General features: G+C 22.2%; 9 protein-coding genes across 9 annotated transcripts in view; 4 read left to right on the top strand and 5 right to left on the bottom strand.

Moving 5' to 3' along the window:
* Positions 1-189: 189 nt before the first annotated feature.
* On the bottom strand, positions 190-2,493 carry SRAE_1000211200 (AMP-dependent synthetase/ligase domain-containing protein; the record flags this gene model as incomplete). Its single annotated transcript, XM_024649150.1, has 3 exons — positions 190-1,811; positions 1,857-2,247; positions 2,311-2,493. The coding sequence occupies 3 exons, from the start codon at positions 2,491-2,493 to the stop codon at positions 190-192; spliced, it is 2,196 nt and encodes a 731-aa protein (XP_024503056.1).
* Positions 2,494-4,721: 2,228 nt separating this feature from the next.
* SRAE_1000211150 (Hypothetical protein) lies at positions 4,722-5,411 on the top strand (the record flags this gene model as incomplete). The annotated part of the gene is made up of 1 exon (XM_024649149.1): positions 4,722-5,411. One exon carries the CDS (start codon positions 4,722-4,724, stop codon positions 5,409-5,411), a length of 690 nt encoding a protein of 229 aa, XP_024503055.1.
* A 960-nt stretch (positions 5,412-6,371) lies between these two features.
* Positions 6,372-9,146, bottom strand: SRAE_1000211100 (Serine/threonine-protein phosphatase PP1-beta catalytic subunit; the record flags this gene model as incomplete). Its single annotated transcript, XM_024649148.1, has 2 exons — positions 6,372-8,002; positions 8,267-9,146. 2 exons carry the CDS (start codon positions 9,144-9,146, stop codon positions 6,372-6,374), a joined length of 2,511 nt encoding a protein of 836 aa, XP_024503054.1.
* Positions 9,147-10,973: 1,827 nt separating this feature from the next.
* Positions 10,974-11,816, top strand: SRAE_1000211000 (Hypothetical protein; the record flags this gene model as incomplete). The annotated part of the gene is made up of 1 exon (XM_024649147.1): positions 10,974-11,816. One exon carries the CDS (start codon positions 10,974-10,976, stop codon positions 11,814-11,816), a length of 843 nt encoding a protein of 280 aa, XP_024503053.1.
* A 1,815-nt stretch (positions 11,817-13,631) lies between these two features.
* Positions 13,632-14,452, top strand: SRAE_1000210900 (RNA-recognition motif (RRM) Nup35-type domain-containing protein; the record flags this gene model as incomplete). The annotated part of the gene is made up of 2 exons (XM_024649146.1): positions 13,632-14,240; positions 14,285-14,452. 2 exons carry the CDS (start codon positions 13,632-13,634, stop codon positions 14,450-14,452), a joined length of 777 nt encoding a protein of 258 aa, XP_024503052.1.
* A 413-nt stretch (positions 14,453-14,865) lies between these two features.
* Positions 14,866-16,119, bottom strand: SRAE_1000210800 (Hypothetical protein; the record flags this gene model as incomplete). The annotated part of the gene is made up of 1 exon (XM_024649145.1): positions 14,866-16,119. The coding sequence occupies one exon, from the start codon at positions 16,117-16,119 to the stop codon at positions 14,866-14,868; it is 1,254 nt and encodes a 417-aa protein (XP_024503051.1).
* Positions 16,120-16,484: 365 nt separating this feature from the next.
* SRAE_1000210700 (Hypothetical protein) lies at positions 16,485-18,093 on the bottom strand (the record flags this gene model as incomplete). The annotated part of the gene is made up of 2 exons (XM_024649144.1): positions 16,485-17,856; positions 17,894-18,093. The coding sequence occupies 2 exons, from the start codon at positions 18,091-18,093 to the stop codon at positions 16,485-16,487; spliced, it is 1,572 nt and encodes a 523-aa protein (XP_024503050.1).
* A 599-nt stretch (positions 18,094-18,692) lies between these two features.
* Positions 18,693-19,502, top strand: SRAE_1000210600 (Proteasome subunit beta type-6; the record flags this gene model as incomplete). Its single annotated transcript, XM_024649143.1, has 3 exons — positions 18,693-18,764; positions 18,813-18,900; positions 18,958-19,502. The coding sequence occupies 3 exons, from the start codon at positions 18,693-18,695 to the stop codon at positions 19,500-19,502; spliced, it is 705 nt and encodes a 234-aa protein (XP_024503049.1).
* A 1,687-nt stretch (positions 19,503-21,189) lies between these two features.
* The window catches only part of SRAE_1000210500 (Acrosomal protein SP-10), a gene marked incomplete at both ends in the record, with an annotated part of 4,216 nt that continues 3,394 nt past the window's right edge, over positions 21,190-22,011 (bottom strand). Inside the window, 2 exons of the mRNA XM_024649142.1 lie at positions 21,190-21,279; positions 21,464-21,995. Of these exons, the coding sequence (XP_024503048.1) occupies positions 21,190-21,279; positions 21,464-21,995 (622 nt within the window). The remainder of the gene's footprint in view (positions 21,280-21,463; positions 21,996-22,011) is intronic.

Raw genomic sequence — 22,011 nt, 5'->3', positions numbered from 1 at the left:
TATCTTTTTTAACTATTGTTAATTTGTATGACAAACTTTACATTTGATTTATCAAATTACTTAATAAAAATGGGATTTTTATTTATAGTGTAGAAAAAAAAATATATATATAAATATTTATATTTGTATTAAAAATATTATAATAAAATTGTTACAATAACATTATTATACACGTTAAGATGTAAAAAGTTACAAGGACATCATCTTTCTAATTTCATCATTAAACTTGCTTTCAATAGCTCTCCTTTTTAATTTCATAGCTTCAGTTAATAAACCATCAGCTGGTGTCCAGGGTTCAGCTAAAAGCCAAAGTCTTTGAGGTATCTCAGTTCTACAAAGTTTTCCTCTAAGAAATTGTTTAAGTTCTTCTAACAATGCTTCATGAACATTTTTATCATTACATATTTCGGTAATTTTTTCATTTTGAATACCAATTTTTTTTGCTAATGTTGTTATATTTTTTTGATTGACAACAATTAATGCTCCAACAAAATCTTTTTGGGGATTTCCATAAACACAAACATTATCAACATACTCAGAAGTAAGAATTTTAGATTCAACTTTTCCAAGTGAAATATATTCACCATGATTTAATTTAACTAAATCTTTTTTTCTATCAATAATTTTAAGTGAACCATCTTCTTTAAATTCACCAATATCTCCCGTACAAAACCATCTTTTTCCATCAATAACTGTAAATGCTTCATTAGTTAAATCTTCATTTTTATAATATCCAGGTGTAACATGTGGTCCACTAATAAGTATTTCTCCTTGTGGTGGATTATTTTTTGCATCATAACCAGCCTCATCCCAACTTTTTAACATAATTTCAGCACATGTTAATGGTGGTCCTACATAACCTGTACTAATGTCATCATACATAGATATTGTTGCTGCACCAACTGTTTCTGTTAAACCATATCCTTGAATAACAGGACAACAAAAACATATATTCATAAATCTTTGTATTTCTGCATCTAATGGTGCACCACCTGATAATACAAGTCGAACATTTGATCCAAGTATAGCTTTTATTTTATTAAAAACAAATGAATCAATAAACATTGATTTATAACCATTTTCATAACGATAACGTTTTCTTTCATAAAAAATTTTAAAAATTTCTCTTGAAAAAGTGGTTGCCTCTTTAAGTTGATCATTAACTGCTTTAAATATTCTATTCATAATTGCAGGTACAGCAGTTAATATAGTTGGTTTCAATTCAGAAGCATCACCTTTTGTACCAGGTAAAACTTTTGGTGCTTTATCAATTAATGTTAATGGTGATGAATATCCAACTTTACAACCATTTGCCAAAAAGATAAGTTCACAACATACTTCAATAATATGTGCCAATGGAAGATATCCAATATAAACATCACTCTCCTCAACAGGAAAAGAATCATTTTGTCCTTTTATAGCAGAAACAATATTTTGATGAGTTAACATTACACCTTTAGGATTATTTGTAGTTCCAGAAGTATACATAATCATACAAAGATCATCTTTGGTAACCTCATTACTAATATATTCATCATCATTTCCATAAGACAAAAAACTATCAAAGTCTATAATATTATTAACTTTACCTCTTAATATATTAATATCTTTTGTAAATTCAGGAGAATTTTTACTTCCATTAACCTTGAACCTTTCATTAAAATAAATAATATTCTTAATTTTTGGAGTTTTTATAATAAATTTATCAGCTATTGATAAATGGTTGACAGTTGTAATTAATAAATCACCTTCACATTCATTAATTGCATGTGCCACTGCTTCTTCCCCTAATGTTGCATAAACAGTTACAACTTAAAAAAAAATATTTAGTGTAAAAAATTTAATTTACAACATACCTAAAAGACCATATCTGAAACAGGCTAAAGCTGTTAAGAACCACTCTTTTCTTGTCTCAGCATAAATTATTACTCTGTCACCTTTCTTAACACCAAGTTTCTTGAATCCCTTCTCAATATTCATTATAATTTCATCACACTCCTCAAATGTCAAAAATTCATATGGACCTTGTTTTATTTTTTGAAAATCTCTTCCATCACTTTGTTTTTCATTAATAACCTCCTCAACAATACGTGTTCCCATGGCAGGTTTTTTACCATAAATTCTTACAGCTCTATTCCATATCTTAGGAATAGTATCACAATTACCAAACATAACACTTCTCAAATCTTCACCAATAACATTAACATTTCTATAAATGACATACTTCTCACCACCAACATTCTTTCCCTTAAAATAATATTATTAATTTTTGTTTTTTTTAAATATATTAACTAATAATATTAAAATTACCTTAATTCTTGATGATTGTTCTAATTTTAAATTAGGATTAGCAAAAAGTTTAAATGGTAAAAAATTTAAAGTATCATAAACCATAAAAGATGCATGAAATAATGCTGATAAAGCTAAAGCAGGATAAGATTTTGTTCCTGATAACACAATTTCTGTAGGATTTTTTTCTTTCGAAACAGACATTTTTTTTTTTTCTTTAAAAATATATTTCTAAAATCAATCTTTTTATACTAATTATTTTTGCATAAGATTATTCAAAATATAATAAAAGTAGTAAAAAATTTTAAATAAATAATACATAATTATATATTGAGGTAAACAAGTGAGAATTTTACAAAACGTATAATAAAAAAATTTCTTTGTAAGATAAAAGTCTTTGAAAAATTTTATAATTTTTTTAATATATAATTTAAATATATTAAATTTTTTTTTTTTTGTAAAGTATACAAAAAAAAATTTATTAAAATTATATATAAATAAAAATTATTGGTAATAGTAAGGAAATATATTTTAATATAATATTAGGTGGAGTGTCACACTAATTATTATTACTACCTAAGTTTATAATATTTTATAAAAATTAACAAGAATATTACACATTTGGATGTAGGTAAGAGAAATATATAGTAAATATTATTTATTATATAATATGTTTCTATCTAGTGATATATATTGTATACATAAGTTATTAAAATTAATACGATTTATGGTAAAGAAAATATAAATAATAATTTTTAAAGAAGATGAAAAGTTAATTAAACGCACACTTGAAATTCTTAATATTTAATCTTTCGATGAAATAAAAATATAACTAACAATATATAACTTTTTATTAATATTTTGTAGATATGTAATAAATTTTAAGTTGTTTAAAATTACCTATCTAATAAAAAGAATTAACTTAACCTTTTTTTTTTCTTTTTTAATATAATTTTATATTGAAATGGTTTGTATAAAATTTATATATGTTGTAATTCTTAATATTACATATGTAGATATTAAAAAGAAGATATAAATGTTAAAAATCTATCAATATATGATAAAAACTTTAATGGTAGGATAAGAAAATTTCTACATTTAAATATGTATATACCAATGTTGATTCAATAGTTATCTTTACAATGATAAAAGTATCATTGATAAAGACTTAATAACAAAATTTAACATGTCTAAAGTTATAAAGAAAGCAATAACTTATTAAATGATTAAAATAATAATCATATAAATTTATAATTAAGTTGTAAAAATAAAAGTTTTTTAAATATTCTATTTGGTATAAAAATATCAATTATGTTTAATTAAAAAATGGTACCATATAAAAATTAAAAATGTTATAAAAGAATTTTAAAATTTAATAAAAATTTAATTTGATTAAAAATTACATGTATAAAGAGAAGGACAAAATTGTATAGATGACTAATAAAAAAAGTTTATTATGATGTGTTAAAATAAAGTATCTTTTTGGATTAAAGCAACTTTGTTAAAAATGTTGTAACTGATTAAAATGATAGAAATATATTCATATAAAATCATTTATTTTTTTTTTTTTTTATATAAATCTATCTATGATTATATCAATATTATTGTGCTAAAATTAAATATAATATCACAAAATTTTTATTTAGTATAAATAAATTTTGTAGATCTTTTGATATTTTGTTATTATAAATAACAAAAATTTTTATTATATTAATATGGTAAATATTAATATATCTTAAATATTTTTATATATGTTGAGTTTAAATTTTAAAATATTATTTATGTACCATTCAACAATGTCTTTGATTATTTTATTTTATTTATAAATATGGGATATAACATAAAGATTGGATATATATTACTAAGAAGATACTTTCATTTATTTTTTTATTTTCATCTATATTATGGACATTTTAAAATTTTAAAAAGTCAATTTTAATATTTATCATATTACTTTAAAATATGATTATGTTTATCAATATTATAATTTATAAGATAAAAGTACTTTATTTTTACACTAAAATAAACATTATAAGTTGATCTTAACTTATAAATACTCATATATTATATTTTCCACATTAATTTAAATAATCGGTCATAAGAAAAATATAAATGATAAACAGATGTATAAATAAAAATGATAATACCACAAACAAAAGATATTAAAAAATAATATATTGTAAACATTTTTAAAATAAAAAAAACTGTTATTATATATTCATTTTTTTCTTTTTTTAGTATTAATATAATTTTAAAATATGATAATGATAAAAAAAAAATTTAATGATAACAATTCAAGAAAAAAATGTTGTCTTAGCATATTCTTATCTATTAAAAATTTTTTTAAAAATATATATATTTATATATAAATATTTAAATATAAAAAAATAATGCTTTTAATTTATTTTTAAATTAAAATTTTCTCATTTATTATGGTTGATTCTAATATTTGTTACTGTGAACATGAAAATGTAAATCAAGATTGTTTATATTGCAGATTATTAATGGAAAAAAATGAAAGTTCACTTCAAAGTGACAATAACTTTTTAGATAAAAAAATGATTGGCAATGTAACTAAAACATTAACAATTGAATGTTATAATAACAATTTTTGTTGTGATATTAAAAAAGAAACAAAAAAATATTTAGAAAGAATTTTTAAGAATGACAATGATTCAAGAAGTATAATTATAAATAAAAATAATACTTTTGATGAAAATAAAAATAATTATTTAATATTTCAATCATTTTTAAAATTATTACACTTTATTATAAAAGAAAAAATATTTAATGATGTATTGGAGACTTTTAATATTATATCATTTTATATAAAATTACTAGATAAAATAAATCTAAATGTTTATTTATGGAGAATACTATTTGATGGAAAGAATAAAATACAAAAAAAAGAAATTATATTATCAAATGACATTAGATTAAAATATGGTTTAGTGGATGAGTGTTTTATAAAGTCAATTGATTTAAATGGTGAATCATTTGAGGAATTTATAATTATAAATAATTTATTTTCTATTCAAGAAACTATATGTTATCATACAAAAGTTAAAAAATTTATTATTGGAGGATGTCAAAAAACTTCATATGATGATAAGGTAAATTAATTTTTTTTTCATTATTTATAATATACTTTTTATAATAGAATATTTTAATTTTTGGGACAAAAAACTCTAATATATCTTTTTTAATAAATGAAATTTTTAATTTTCTTTACCATTGGATGACAAATGAAGATAAAAATTATTTTTTAGATCAAGTTTATACATTAAATAAAAATAAAGAGTTGTGTATTTATGAGTTTAACAATACAATTTTGCCTTATAAAATAAGACTAATCGATTGCCCTGAATATAATATAAATCATAATTATAGAAAACAATTTAATATTAAAAAACTTTACAAAGATTTTTTTAGAAAATATGTAATATCAAAAGGATACTTAGTTTTGTCAAGTGTTATAATTGCTGTAGAAAAAGAAAACTATCTATTAAATAATAATTTTCAAAATCAAATAAAGATATTAAAAAATATATTTGGAGAATGTAATGATAATTATATTTTTGAAAAATGTATTAATGGAATATTAAAATATAATGAAGAAATTAATAATTCTAGTATGTATAATAATATTTCTAAATATTTAAAAAAATTAGAAAACAATTATAATATTTTATTAAAATTACCATAGTAAAAAAAAAAAACTAAACTATGTATAATTAAAGAAGACTTCTTTTTTTTTTAATATTTGTACTTTGTAAAAAGATATATAAGTTATACTACTATATTCATTAATGCGTTATTATTAGAAAAATATAATATATATTAATTATAAATACAATACAATTGTACTTAAATAAATAAAAAAAAAATAATTTTTATTTTTATGTTTGTAAATATATTAATTTATAACATTTACTTGTTATTTTACAATAATCATATTAAAATGTAATATAATCAAAGAATTATTTTAACATATAAAAATAAAATGTTAGTATAAATTTATCATTATAGAAAAATTATTTTATAAACATTAACTAGTTAAATAATGAATTTTTAAAATTAATTTAAGCCTTCTGTGAGTCACTTTTTTCTGATTCTGAAACAGAATTATTTGACATTTTTATATTTAATTTTCTTCTTCTCATTTGTAAAGCAACCTCAGCTTTTCTATTATCTCTATATTTCTTTGTTACTTTAATTTTTTTTAATGTTATTACAAAGTCTTCATCAATATAACAACTAGCACCAAAATTTATTGTATCAATATTTTTTCCACGATATCCTGGAGCTGAAAAAAGTGTCATTATCTTTCCATCTAAAAATAGGGAACTTCCTTTTAATGGTACTTGATGACCTCGGATAACCATATCAATATTTAATTTTTGAAAAGTATTTTCAACTGCTTTTTTTCCAAATAATTGACCAACACTATTTATAGGATCACGATTAAAATTTGGTAGGTATCCTGAATCTTTACATACATTATTTGGATCAGACCATACTAAATCACATGGTAATGTATTAACTTTAAAATCAACAATAGGTCTTTTAATATCTTCAATACATTTTAATGAATTTAATTTTGGTGATAATCCTCCATGCATTGCCAAAACCCTTTTTCCAATTAAAACAGCTAATGGTAGGTAGGAGAATAATTTTCTAAATGCTTTATACATTTCTTGACCATTTATTTTACCAAAACGTAATAATACCTCATCATAAAAACTATAATGTTTATTTAAAGCTTCCTCCTCATGATTTCCTCTTATAATAAAAATATTTTTTGGAAATTTAACTTTAAATGCACATAATAATCCTAGAACTTCAATACCATGTGTACCACGATCAACAAAATCACCTAAAAAGACTGTTCTTGTATTATAAGGCCATCCATTAATTTGAAACCATCGAAATAAATCAGAATATTGACCATGTATATCACCATAAATTACACATGGTATTGGACATGTCAATAAAGAAGATTCACTTTCAAATATTGTTGTAGCATTTGAAAGTAAATTTAATAATTCATTATATGTAAAATTAAATTTTTTTGGTCCATTTAATATCATTCTATTAAGTAAATCTATTTTTTCTGAACATTGTAATATTTTTTCATCATTCTCAAGTTGATCATTATCTTTTATCAATCCAGATAAAGTAACATCATCATTAGTATTATATAATATTGTTGCTCCTAATGTTGGTTTATTATTTGGTGTACTTTTTTCAATTAATGGCTTATTTTTATAATATTCAATACCATCAATGACACGATCAATTTGAAGTTGTGACATAATTGAATTTATAGTTATTATTTCTTCATTAACATTTGTAATTGATGTAGCACTATCTTTAAGTACACTAGCACTATCTACACTAATTTCATTTGATATTTTTGAATCTCTTTTTGGTTTTTTTTTATCTTTTTTTATTTCATCATTTTGAGAACTTATGATATTACTACTATTATTATTATTATTATCATTTATTATTTCATTAATACATACACTTCCATTTGTCGATTTTAATTTTTTTTTAATTTTATTTCCTGTATCTTTGGTTTTTTTATCATCTAAAGAACTTAATGATACTAATGAACCAAGTTTTTTTTCACCAGTTGCCTGAGTATCATTTATATCTCTTGGTTTTCCAGAAGTACAAAATAATAAAAGTATTGATGTAATAATTGATACTATAAAAATATATACAAATTTATAAAAAATTAATATATCATAAAAATTATAGTAATTAGTCATTTTATAATTTAATAAATAAATTTGTTTAACAAAAAAAAAATAAATAAATAAACGATTATAAATTTTTAATATAATAAAATGCAAAATAATTTTAATATTTAATATTTATTATATTCATATATAATTATCTCTTATTAAATTTCCACTATTTCTAACATTATTATTTTTTTCTTTATTTTTTAATATTTTATTATAATTACTATCTTTCATTTCAAAATTATTTTTTCTATCATCTATTGTTAATGGTTCAATTCTCCATGGAGGCCATTTAAATGAAAAACAACAAAAATAAACCATATATTGCTTTGTGTTACTTTTTGCCATTTTTTTAAAATCATTTTCATTGTTATGATATATCTCATCATCCTTATTATTTAGTGGTGAATCATTATTATTATAAAAATTTGATGGTTGTTTTCTATTAATATAATCAACTTTTGATATTCCAATATGTTGATTTGAATAATTTTTATATTCTTCATTATGAGGTTCAATGTAGATGTATCGAAATAAATTTCTTGGTGAATAATTATATAAATTTATAGGTTTATTATTATTTCTTGAATAAATATTATCATAACTTAAATATTTCCTATTTTTATGATATAAAGGATAAGATCTTGAATCATTTTTTTGATATACCTTCCATTGAGGAATATTTTTAGAAAATGTATCATTAAAATATGGTTCATTGGTATTAAGTGGTTTTGAGTGTAATCTATTGGCACCATCAATTGTTGTAGTAGTGGGAGCAAATCGAATAGAATTATTAAATGGTTTTTTGAAAAATTTTCTATTATCTTCATTGTCATTGATATATTCAGAAAAATATTTAGTAGGAAGTGTAGAATGTGAAATAGCATTCCTATTTAATATAGAATAATTCTCATTATTTTTATGAGGAAAATAATTAAATAATGATGGTTGGTGGTATTCCCTGTTATCAATATTATAACTTCTTGATCTTTGATTACCACGTAATGTAAAAAATAAATTTGGATTATGAAAATTTTTTTTATTATTTAAATAATAATTTTCATTCATATTATAACCATAATTATTACATGAAGTTCTCTTCATAATAGATAAATTAAATTTAAAATTTATCAATAACTCTGTATGGTATCTTAGAAAGGTATTAATAGTGACACAAATTAAAATAACAATGAATAATGATAAAAAGACAAGGAAACAAAATAATGGAATGTAAAAGGTTACGGAAATTAAGAAAAATAATTTAATTTATGCCAACACTAAATAGTCATTACTTAAAATCGTAAATATATTATATATATTAATAAAAATTATATAGTAACATATGATAAATAAAAATAAAATTAATTTGTTAAACTAAACAGAAAAAAAAAATAAAGAGCTCAATTTCCGTTTTTGGGTAAAAACTAAATTGTCCTATAAATATCAATTTTCATCTTATTATATTTTTATATCTATTTATAACAAAAATTAAAATATTAAAAAAAAAATTTCTATTCTATAAGTTAGTGTGTTTTTATATTAAAAGGTAGAAAAAAAAAATTCTATCATAGGGGTTTTGTTTTAAAAGTGTGGTAATATTTTAAAATTTACAATAATTCCATTACATTAAAATAAATAGATAATATAAAAATCTCATTTAGAAGGATAAAGTAATGTCCTTGAAATTAAAAATAAGTAAAATCATATATACTTAACTTCTATGGATTTTTATTTTTTTTTTAACAAAATAAAGTAATTATAAACATTCCAATAAATTCTTAAAAAAATGCTTTTATTAAAAATATTATTTCTAATTAATAGGAAAATTATTTAAAATAACTTTTTAGTTACTTTTTTTTTCTTTAAACCAGTAAAAGAAGAACCCACAAGTTTTTAAGATAATGCCTTCAAAATTCAGATAAAATTTTCCATAACCAATAAAATTATATTTGACAAGAAATACATAGATTTATGAGAAATATAATTAACATGTTGGATGAATCTTGAAAATAAAATCATTATATGTTGGAAAAATTATTAAAAAAAAAGAAACAAATTGTGTTGTAACTATAAGATATATAATTAAGAAAATTTTATTCTTGAAAATATAATCCTAACACGAAATTTTCAAGAACTTAATTGATAATGAAAAAAAATTTAATAATCTTTTTTAAAGTAATGATATTAATAATTGGATTTTAAATGATGATAAACAACATTATCTAGAATATTATACTAAAGATTCAGAAAAAAAGTCATAATTACAAAATTAGTTATAACTATATAATAAATGAAAGAAATTAAAAAAAAAAGAAAACTTTTATAAATTGTATAAAAAAAATGCATATAATAAATTTATTATGATTTCAAAAATGATCAAAAATAATCAAATAATTTTCTTTATCTCCAACTGTGAATCGAATATCAATTACCTTCAAAAATAGAAATATAATGTATAGTAGTTAAAATTTAATATTACTTTTATTATAAAAAAAAAAATTATTTTAAAAAATTATAAATTTCACACGCAAAGTGACGTTAAATTTTAAAATAAATTATTGATAAAAAAAAGTACATCATCTTTGTTTAATGAATGACTCAAACTAACTTTTTACATAAATAAAATATTAAAGGAACTTACCAAATTAATTTTTCTATTTACTCTTTGTGCATTGTATTTTTACAAGGTTACCAAAATTTTCAATTGCATATATTTTTACTCTTTATATTGTTATAGTGATTAAAAAATTGTTGAATAGTAGTGGTAAAAAAATTAAGAAAAAAAGTCAATAGACTTAAGGTAATATAAATATTTAAAAAGTTTATTTACGGAAGATATGTAATAGGTAAAACTAGCTTCCTGGCATAAATATTATGCTATATAAAATTGATAAAAATTTTTAAAATTAAGTTAATTCTCATTCTTAAGTCATGACAACATTTGTAGTATATTTAATAAGTCTCATTGTATATATCGCACATTGTCAAACTAAAGTTGAGAATCCAAATCTTAAATTTTTAGAAGAACCATTATATGACGAGTATGCTAATCGTGCTAATAATGGAACTACATTATTTGGAACAAATAAACAATATGATCAGACTTCTGTACCTAATACAGCTCCATTATCTGATGATCAACAAAATGAACTTAATTGGAAAAAAATTCAAGCAGATTATGCATTAAATCCTAATCCAACTGCAGGAATGGTATTTACTAATAATATTTATGGTTATGATTATAGATCTAATCCTACTGATAGATATACATATAATGGAAATGAGGAACAATATACACCACCACCAATACGAAGATTTAAAAGACAAGCTATTGCCGGAAGTGATATATATACAAATACGGCATATGCTAATCAAAGACTACTTTTTGATGATAATAGTGATACTTTATCAAATTACAGATTATATGATCCACAAAATACAGGTATACCAACAGTTTCTCCAAGAAATATTATCTTACAAGATTCAGTAAACAATAATAATTCATTGATGTATTATCCATATAGAACAAATGTAACACAAGATAATATAACTCAAGTAAATGCTACAAATCAACAAATATTAAGAGATCAAGTAAATTCTAATTGTGAAACTTCTGACCCTGAATGGTGTAGTGCATATGTTAGAATCACCTATCAAGGTCTAACGACTTATGATAAAATGAGTAAGATTAATGCCTGCGCAAAATTAAAAGACTCGTTAAAAGATAGCATTTCCAGTTGTTGCGCTGCAGTAAAAGGAATTGGATGTAATTAAATATCATTTAATTAAATAACTGTAAAGATTGGTAATCCTTAAAAAAATGTTTATAATAAATCATCTAATTAATACACAATTATGTTTTAATTAACAACAAAACATTAAGTCTTTGAAGGCCTATTTTCTTTTATTTTTTTAATTTTCCAAATAGTAGATTCACCTCAATCTAAAAAAAAAATATAAAATGTAAATAGGTGTTCTTGTGACAAAGTTTTTAAAATCACATAAACATAATGATAATATAATTATAAAGTGGTAATTATATGATATACAAGTTAAAAGAAAGATGCAAAAATTGTTATTATATAAAATACGAACATAAAAACTAAAAAGTTAAATTTTTGTGCAAAAATTATAAATACATACATTATCAAAAAAAAAAAACAGTAAACACACACACAGTTTTAACTTTTAAAAATTTTACACTTTTTAGTTATTATTGTCATACTAAGACAATCATATACAAATAAATAGAATAATAAATAAATGCTGATAATTTTTATAGTAACACTTTGTATTAATTTTAAGACATAAAAATAAACATTAAAAATTTGTAACAAAATCCAATTTGTTATAATAATTAAAAAAAAGACAATAGTATAATTATTTTTCATTTTTTTTTATTCAGATTTAAATTGATAGTATTATAGACACTTGTATCAAAACAAATTTTATAAAATAAACGATTATTATTATGAAAGTTTAAAGATATGAAAGATAATAACTAACAAATCGGATTAATATTTATTTAATTTTTAAATTGTTAATAAAACATAAATTTTTTTTATAGTATTTGATATAATATACTTTTATTAATTTTTGTTTTAATAATAAAAACTTGAATGTTAATATTTATTTCTTAACTTCAAGTATGTTATCCTTCAAAGACTTCTATATATTTTAACAAATTTTACTTATTAATAGTTTTATTTTAATAAAAAATTACTATAATATTTTTTAACTTATCATTTTTTAAAAATTCTTGTTAAATTATGAATTCAAGTTTACAATCATTACATTAATTGTTGCCATAACTTTTTTTTCATAAGTTATAATATTATTTTTAATATTCTTCCAACAAAATTCTTTGGTAAATTTTTATCTTATATTTCAAAATTTAAATATTTTCACATATATATAAAAACACTTGAAATTAGAATGTATACAATTTTTAGATATTTAAAATTTTGTCATGTAAAAAAAATGATTATTAAGATATAATATGGTGAAAATTGTTTTGAAAGGATAATTTATATAATAATAGTAATTTAAGGTAAGTTTTCTGTTTCACTACTTGGGTAATTTGCTACAAAAAAAAAATCTAGTATATATAATTTCATTCAAATTTTGTATTAATTTTGATTAATATAGTTATTTAAAAAAAATTTAGGTAATTTTTTTTTCAATACTTCTTTTCTTTTATTTCTGAAGAAAATAATTTTTTATTATATTTACAATATATTCTTAAAAGTTTGTATTACAATATGTACAAAGAAGATTCTTAATGTTTAAATTTATTTTCTAGTTTTAAAAAGTTGTTATATTAAAAATCTTTCCATGCTTAAAATAAATCATTTAATTAACCGTCTGATTAATACACATTTACATAATTACTTTTTTAATTAATGATAGAACATTATTCATTTAAAAGTATGATAGATCGTCTCAGGAGAAATAATTATAAATTTCTTTATTTTATGATGAAAAAAAAAATTGTCTTTATTGTTATTTTTACACCTTATTTTTTTATTATTATATGTGATTTGTTTTTATATTAATTATGTTTATTTATTTCAGATTATTTGTATTAAAATGTTTAACAGAAGTAAAAATTTTCTTTCAAAACCACCAAAAGAAAGTTTATATAGCAAACTTAATGACTATTCTAGTGGTTATGATAACTTCTTGTCTAATTCTGAAAGTGGTGATAGTAAGATGGATATTACTAACGATTGTCAAATTTCTTCAAATGAGCTACCAGATTATTTATTTCCAAATAAATTTCGTTATTGTGGAAATTCTTTGAAAAAGAATTCTTCAAGACCACCAATAATATCTCTTGATGATAATGACATTTTTGATGATAAGAAAAAGAAAGTAACTTTTAGTGAAACTAATACACTAACAAAATCTTCTACAACACCTGTTACATCACAAAATCAAAACAATACTTTAAATCATGAAGTTTTATCAGATGAGAAATATTGGGTCCTTGTTTTTGGTTTCAATGATCACAATAGAAAAGAGGTATTAGAAAAACTAAAAGTATATGGAAATCTTGTTAAAGTTACACAACGTAAAGATTGCACTTTTTTACATGCCAAATTTTCAAATATAAATAGTGCAAGAAGAGCTATTGAAGCAGGGAATTTTTTTATTAATAACAATGTACTCATTGGTATGCAACAATGTATTAATTTGGTATGTTTATTTTTTTTTATTTTATACTAATTTTTTTTATATAGGATTTCTTGGAAACTGAATCTGAATTAACAGAGGAGTTGCCTCAACTTATTGTAAACAAATCTAAATTTAACACCCCTTTAGCTGATTGTAGAAAGTTTAACAATCAAGAATCATCTGAGAGTGAAGTATCAATGTTTCAAAAAATTATTAATTTCCTACTTTATTAATTCACTGTGATTTTTTTTTAATTTTTAATTACTACTATTCTACATTTACACTATTATTTATCTTTGCTGGTTGCATGAATGTTTCTTTCCTATTTTTTCTCGTTTATTGTTTTTTTTTATTAAAAGAGATAGTCAACTTTATGGATTCGTGAAAATTAAAACTATAACATATTGTTTGTTATGTTTTATGAATTATTTGAAAATATGAGCAGGTTAAAAAAAACAAAGAAACCATTACTAAATTATCTCATCTACTGTATACCAAATTTTCTTGCCATACAAAAACCTATAAATTGTATAATACTATTATCATAAAAATAACTGTACCATTAAAAATATAAAATAAATTTGTTTTATTCATTTTGAGTGCATTTTTAATTTTTAGTATAAAAGTGGTAGTTTAATCGACATATTTAATTATTATTATTATGAGATTGAGATATTCTTCTAAGTATTTGTTCATTTTTATAAACTTCTGTTATTTTTCTAGGCTTTGGATACTCTTTTTGTTTAGTTTGAGTATTCGTAATTTCTTTAGATTTATCACATACATAGTTAGCAACCTTATAATCTTTATCTTTATTTGTCAAAGCATTTTGTTTCATTTTTAGAGCTGCTATTATTGAGTCGTCATCTCTTATTTGAATAGCTTCTTCTAATTTTGGTGCTTCACCCATCATTCTTATTCTTTCTGTTAAATCATCTAATTCAAAATTTGAATGATGTTGTAAAATTTGAAGAGAAGTTGGTGGTGGAAATGTTTCTGTGTTACCATAAGATCTTTTATTCTCTTTTTTTCCTTTATTTTTACCAGTTTCTTTAACTGTAGACCCAAAAGAATAATCTGATCTAATGGGAGGTTCTTGAGATTTATTTTTCTTCATATCTTTATCATCTATTTTGTATGCTTCTGCTGTTTTAAAACGTGTTGGTAATGAAATAATTAAAGGCATTTCAACTTCTGCTTTCATTTTTTTATCTTCACATACTTTTTTAACTTTACAATCACATTTTTTCTTTGAAATATTTTTACATTTACAAATATCAAAATTTTCTAATTTTTGACAGGCAGTTCTTGTACTTAAATCATTTACTGTTTTTGATACACTACTTATAGCAGATACAGATTTTTTATTTCTTTTTGGTGGTCGATGAACATATGGTTTGGTAGAAAGTAGACTGACGTATGATGAAATTGTCTTATCAACATTTGAGTCATCTTGAGTTAAATCTATTGATAAACATTTAATTTCATTTTTGTTCTTTAAATTTTTTTTGCTACAATTATCTTGATTTTGTATATCTTGAAATTCTCCACAATTTTCAGGAGCATTTTTTAACACATGTACATTGTCATTTATATCAGGGTTTTTAAAAAAATCATTTTTTACTCTATTTTTAACTAAATAGTCACCTTCTTTTTGATGTTTTTGTTTATTTTCTTTTTTTTTACTCAATACAGGTAGACGTAGATTACTTATTTGATTTTTAACAATACCTTTAGGAGAAAGCGAAATATCATTTTTAAATCTACAACTATTTTGGTCTGAATCTTTTAATTTTGAATTTGATTTTGATTTGTTTCCACATAAAATGAGATGAAACGCTAATAATAACGGCATGATGAATATAAGAAAATATCCATAATAATTATTACAATTTAACATGCCAATTGACTTAATAATTTTTTTATCAAAATGTAATTTTTTATATATAAATTAAAATTTAAATAAATAAAAAATTTATACAAGTATAAATATTTGAATATAACAAATGTTTAGATATACGACAAGTTCAATATTAAACATTTTTAAATTATATAATCAGTTACAACAAAATGGTTTTATTTTATCATTTAAAACATAAATAATTTTATATATATATATATATATAAACACTTTACATGTTATCTATTTTTTTCAAAAGCATTATTTATAATAATAATTTTTATCTATTATATCACTAAAATAACAAAAGAGATGACATAAATTAGAGTAACTATTTTAGAACAAAATATGTTTCATTTATAAAATTAATTATTTAATTTATCCTTGTCATTATCTAAGTTATCTTTTTCCTCTTCATTTTTATTTTTAATATTATGATTTTTCTTCTTCTTATTTTTTACTTTATCACCACGATTTTTTGTTTTTAGAACCGCTGACAGGATTAATACTATCATCAAAAGAACAATTCCAAGCTTAACAATAATCCTTATCACTCTTATAATTTCATCTGACCTTGAATTTTCTAACATTGTAAGAGAATATGTTGATAACAAGAAACTATTTGAAGAATAACAACTATAAAAACCACCATCATTCATTATTGTATACTCAAAAACTAATTGAAAGTTTTCGTTTATATACACACGGCCTTTATAATTATCAAAAAGAATGTTATCTGTAAGGAGAATATTTTCTTTTTTCCAATACATACCATAATCACCATGTCCACAATCAAGAACCATATATTCACCTTCTGTTTTCATAAATGATTCTCTTCTTACTTCTGGAGGTAATGATGGTAACCTGTCCTGTAAACTATATTCACCAGGAGGTAATTTATCTAGAATAATTCTATTTCCAGATTCATCAAAACCAAAAACATTTTTAACTTGAATATTTTTATTATACTCTTGACATTTTAATTTACATTTTTTTACACGTAAATATTTTTTAAAATATGTAACATCTGGTCTATATTTAACAGGTACTAATGTGCTTGAGCAGGGAATTTCTCCAAAAAATTGAAGTATGGAAAATTCAGAATCATGTAAATCTATTAATCCAACATCTTTTGTAGGTCTAAAATAACACTCAATAGTTTGTCTTTGTACAGAATTCTCACTATCACAAATATCGCATTGGCTCCAGGGAGAAACACGACCATAACTCTCAACTTTTTGTTCTTTATAAACTTTTCTCATTGATTCTAAAATTGAGTATGTTTCATTTGCATTAACAAATTTTACCGGTTGAACATTTACTACATCAACAAAATAAAATTCACCTGAAGTAACATTAGGAAGAATTGGATTAATACAACGATAAAAACCAACACTATGCCAATTTAAATCATTAATTTCAAGTTCAAAATGATCACCATAACGAAACTTTTTATTTTCAGAAAAAAATTCTTTCACTGTTGAATATATTTTTTTAATAACATTTGAAGTTGAAAAAGCTTTTTGTACAACAACCCACCTTTTTTGTTTTTTTCCTGGTTTCATCAATTGCCAATCATATCTCCAACGATCATCATGAATCTCTTCACTTTTTAATTCTTCATCATTTTGAAGCATTCTCTTTATTCCATATTTAAATTTACTAAATTTTCTATAAAAAAAATTTCCATTTGGTTTCCATGCTTCTTCTAATCTTTCTGCATCTCTTGAATTTAAACTAATAATTAACAAATATTAATATCATTATAACATACCATTCAAAACATTTTAATTCTATTCCACCTCCACGTAAACCAATAACAGATTTAAATAATCTTGAACCATATTTGAAATTTAAGTACATATACTCTTTTAAACATTTTTGATATCTATGATATTCTTTAATAAATTTTTCACGTTCCTCTTTTGTACGGATATTTGTATGTTGAGATTTAGTGAAACTTAAACATATCATAAACAAAAATAAATAATAAATAAATAATTTCATTTATTAAAATACAAAAATAAAATATTTTAACATGTAAAAAAAAGAGTATTCAATAAATAAAATTTAAATAAAAACAATAATTTTTAATTATGATTATATTGTGTCTTAATTTATTCAAAATACTTTTATCTTCTAATACTTACAAGGAAAAGCTTAACAATTTTTGATAATAAAACAGTTTGTAAATATTGGTTATGTAAAATTTTATTTATTTTTTTAATTCATTTTGATCAATTTAACTATATATGGATAAAAAAATGTAGATACATACAAGAATCTTAATTTTTTTTAGTTCAATACAATTAATTGAATAAAAGTATTACCAATCACTTCAATGTCTTTCTCATAAATAATTTACAAAAAAATTAAAAATACGAGCCTCATAAATTATTTTTAAAATACAAAATATAAACTTAAACTTTGTTTTTTTACTAATTATGTAAAATATGAAGCTTTTGTATAGTCTTAAAACGAAATCTTCAAAGTAATTTTTTTATTGGTATTACGTCTAAAGTCATCAAAATAAAATTTCATTGGATCACAATAGTTGTTCTAGAAGTTTTATTATGGATCATTACGATAAGGAGCGTGCTATTCCAGCTCTTGGTCATTTTCCAAGAGAAGAAATTTCTACAGGTGTAAGTTTTTAATGTTTTTTTTTATATAAAAACAAAAATATATTCTAGACAACTTTAATTGCTGTTGAGTATGCTGATGGAGTTATTGTTGGAACTGATTCTCGTACCTCTTCTGGAAGATTTATTGCATCTAGATGTACTGATAAAATTACACCTATTAATGACAAAATTGTTTGTTGTCGTTCAGGATCAGCTGCTGATACACAAGCTGTAACTGACATTGTTAAATATCACTTAGAAGTCGCTGAATTAGTCAATAACAAAGAAGCAACTGTTCGTGATTGTGGTTGGGAATTTAAAAAAATTCTTTTTAACTATCGTGAAGAATTATCAGCTAGTATGATTATTGCTGGATGGGACAAATATGAAGGTGGACAAATTTATACAATTCCATCTGGTGGTCTTGTTACGAGGCAAAGTGTTACAGCATCTGGATCTGGATCAACATTTGTTCATTCTTATTTAGATATCAACTGGAAACCTGGTATGAGTAAAGAAGAAGCCATTGAATTAGTTAAAATGGCTGTTGGTCTTGCAGTCCATAGAGATGGTTCATCCGGTGGTATCATTAGAATTGCCATCTTAAATAAAAATGGAACTGAGCGTCAAATAATTACTCCTCAAAATCAAAGATTCCCAGTTTTTGAGAATTATGTTACTTACAATTGGTTAAGTGAAAATATGGATAAAGAAACAAGAACTGTTGAACTTATTGAGGAAGGTGTTTCAACTGCATAGTTGGTATATAATTTCTTAATGTCAGAAAGAAATTTATTTATTTTTGCTATTAATTAACTATTCTTTTCTTGCTCTCTTTATACAATAAATTTTTTCTAGATATTATATTAATTTAGTTATAATGATTTTTTCCTTGTTTTTATATCAATTAAAGATTTTATTTAGTCATAAAATATTTGAATATTATTTTGTTTTCTCCCACAAATAATATAGATAATAAAATGTATTTATTAGTTGGTAGAAAAAAATTTATTTATTTTACTTTCTTTATCAAAAATTTTCATATTTGTACTATTTTATAAATTAGAAAAATTTTTAGCCTATTTCAAAGAAAATAAATAATTAACTTAAATGATAATATTACTTTATATATCTTTTTAATAAATGTAAAAAACTTGTTTAAAAACATTTAAATGGTTTTTGAATTTTTTTACAAAAGTTTAATTTATTTCATTAATATAAAAAAAAAAGTATAAAGCTCACTAAGTCAAACCTTGCGGGCAAGCGTGTGCGAAGTAGACGTTGTTTTAAAATAATCAAAAATTAATGATAAATTTAAAAAAACGCAAAAGCAAGAAATATTTTTTGAAATAAACAACTTACATGATAGTAAAAATATTTTTTAAATTCATAAAGTTATTTTACATTAGTTTATTTTTTTTTGCAAGAAATCTTAAACTTGAAATATGATAAAAAAAAAATTCTAAATATGTACTCATAATTCGAAATGGAAACTTTAGAAATAAATAAAATTTGATATGCTAAATTTTTTAAATATTATTTGCGTCTAAAAGTATTCTTCATTTGTAACTTTTTTTGAAAGACAACATTTAGTAATTTAATTGTAACCAATCATTTATCCATATAACAATAATAAGAAAAGATCAGAAAATTATTTGAAAATAAAACCTTTACAAAAATGAAATAAAAGTTAAACACAGAAATTTATTTGCTAAAATTTTTAATGAGAAAAAAGTTACAATACAAATACAAAAATAAAAAATTTTTTTTAAATTTTATTGTCACCAAACTTCTAATACTCCACCAAAAATATATCATACGAAAGTAAAAATAAAGCCAATCAACTTCATCTAAAACGTTGAACTGTAATATAAAGATTCTTTAGAATATGCTTACCTCTTAAAAAAATTTATAAACCATACATTTAATGTTTGATTACTTCTAAATATCATTCCCATATATAAAATATGCTTCTACAGATACTATCACTTAGTGATCAAAAAAAAATCTTCTTATCAAAAAGTATATCTTAACTAATCTGTTTTCCTTATATTTTATCCTATTTTTACAGTGAGTTTAAAAGTATTGAAAATTTTATAATACAGAAATTTACAGTTTTACATTTATTTACAAAAATTATACAATATAAACAAATTTTGATGAATGTTATAGGGTAATTAGATATGTAGCATTCAAAAAAAAAAAGTTATTTAACATCATAGGTTAGCACACAGGAAAGAAGCCATTCCAGGAGGTGCACATGATGAGGTTAAGAAAACTTAAAGTTACTTCTTAAAAAAAAAGTTAATGTAAGTAGTGAAATTTTATGAGCGTTTTGAGCGAAATACTATAAATAGATTCAGTAAGAGAGGAAACTAGCGGTAAAAGTTATAGTTTTATGTCATTAATACCTAAAAATATCTTGAATGCTTTAAATACTTGCATATCAAAAAGTCACAGCTACACAACATGAAATAGTGTGGTATAATTGGATGGCATCAGAATGTGTTTTTTTTTTCTCAATGTAAATAGGCACCTTAATTTAAAAATATTTTTAAAAAAATTAGACAACTAAAAAGAAGACTTTCTCTCATGTAGTACTTCTGGAATTGAAAAAACTCTCATAGTTAAAGATTCTAAAAGTCATGTAGTCAAAGGTTTCTAACGAATTCGTCATCTATTATAACATTAAAGCAAAAGGAAATTTTTGTGAAACTTACTTGATATTCTTTCATTGAAACAAGATATTGTTCTCCTTTGCTGCTCCTCCATTGTTTTGTACTCCATTGTTTTGTCCTCCACTGCTTTTGTCCACCACTGCCCTGTCCTCCACTGCCTTGTTCTCCACTGCTTTGTCCACCACTGCTTTGTCCTCCACTGCCTTGTTTTCCAGTGCCTTGTTCTCCACTGCCTTGTTCTCCAGTGCCTTGTCCTCCACTGCCTTGTCCTCCACTGCATTGTCCTCCATTGTCTTGTTCTTCACTGCTTTGTCCTCCACTACCTTGTTCTCCACTGCTTTGTCCACCACTGCTTTGTCCTCCACTGCCTTGTTTTCCAGTGCCTTGTCCTCCATTACCCTGTTCTCCACTGCCATGTTCTCCTCTGCCTTGTTCTCCACTGCCTTGTTCTCCACTGCCATGTTCTCCAGTGCCATGTTCTCCAGTGCCATGTTCTCCACTGCCTTGTCCTCCACTGTCCTGTCCACCACTACTTTGTCCACCACTGCCTTGTTCTCCACTGCCTTGTTCTCCACTGCCTTGTTTTCCAG

This window comes from Strongyloides ratti (genome assembly GCF_001040885.1).
Source record: "Strongyloides ratti genome assembly S_ratti_ED321, chromosome : 1".
Taxonomy (NCBI): Eukaryota; Metazoa; Nematoda; class Chromadorea; order Rhabditida; family Strongyloididae; genus Strongyloides; species Strongyloides ratti.
Note: the sequence above shows the minus strand (reverse complement) of the source record. Positions and strands in the feature narration are given on the sequence as shown.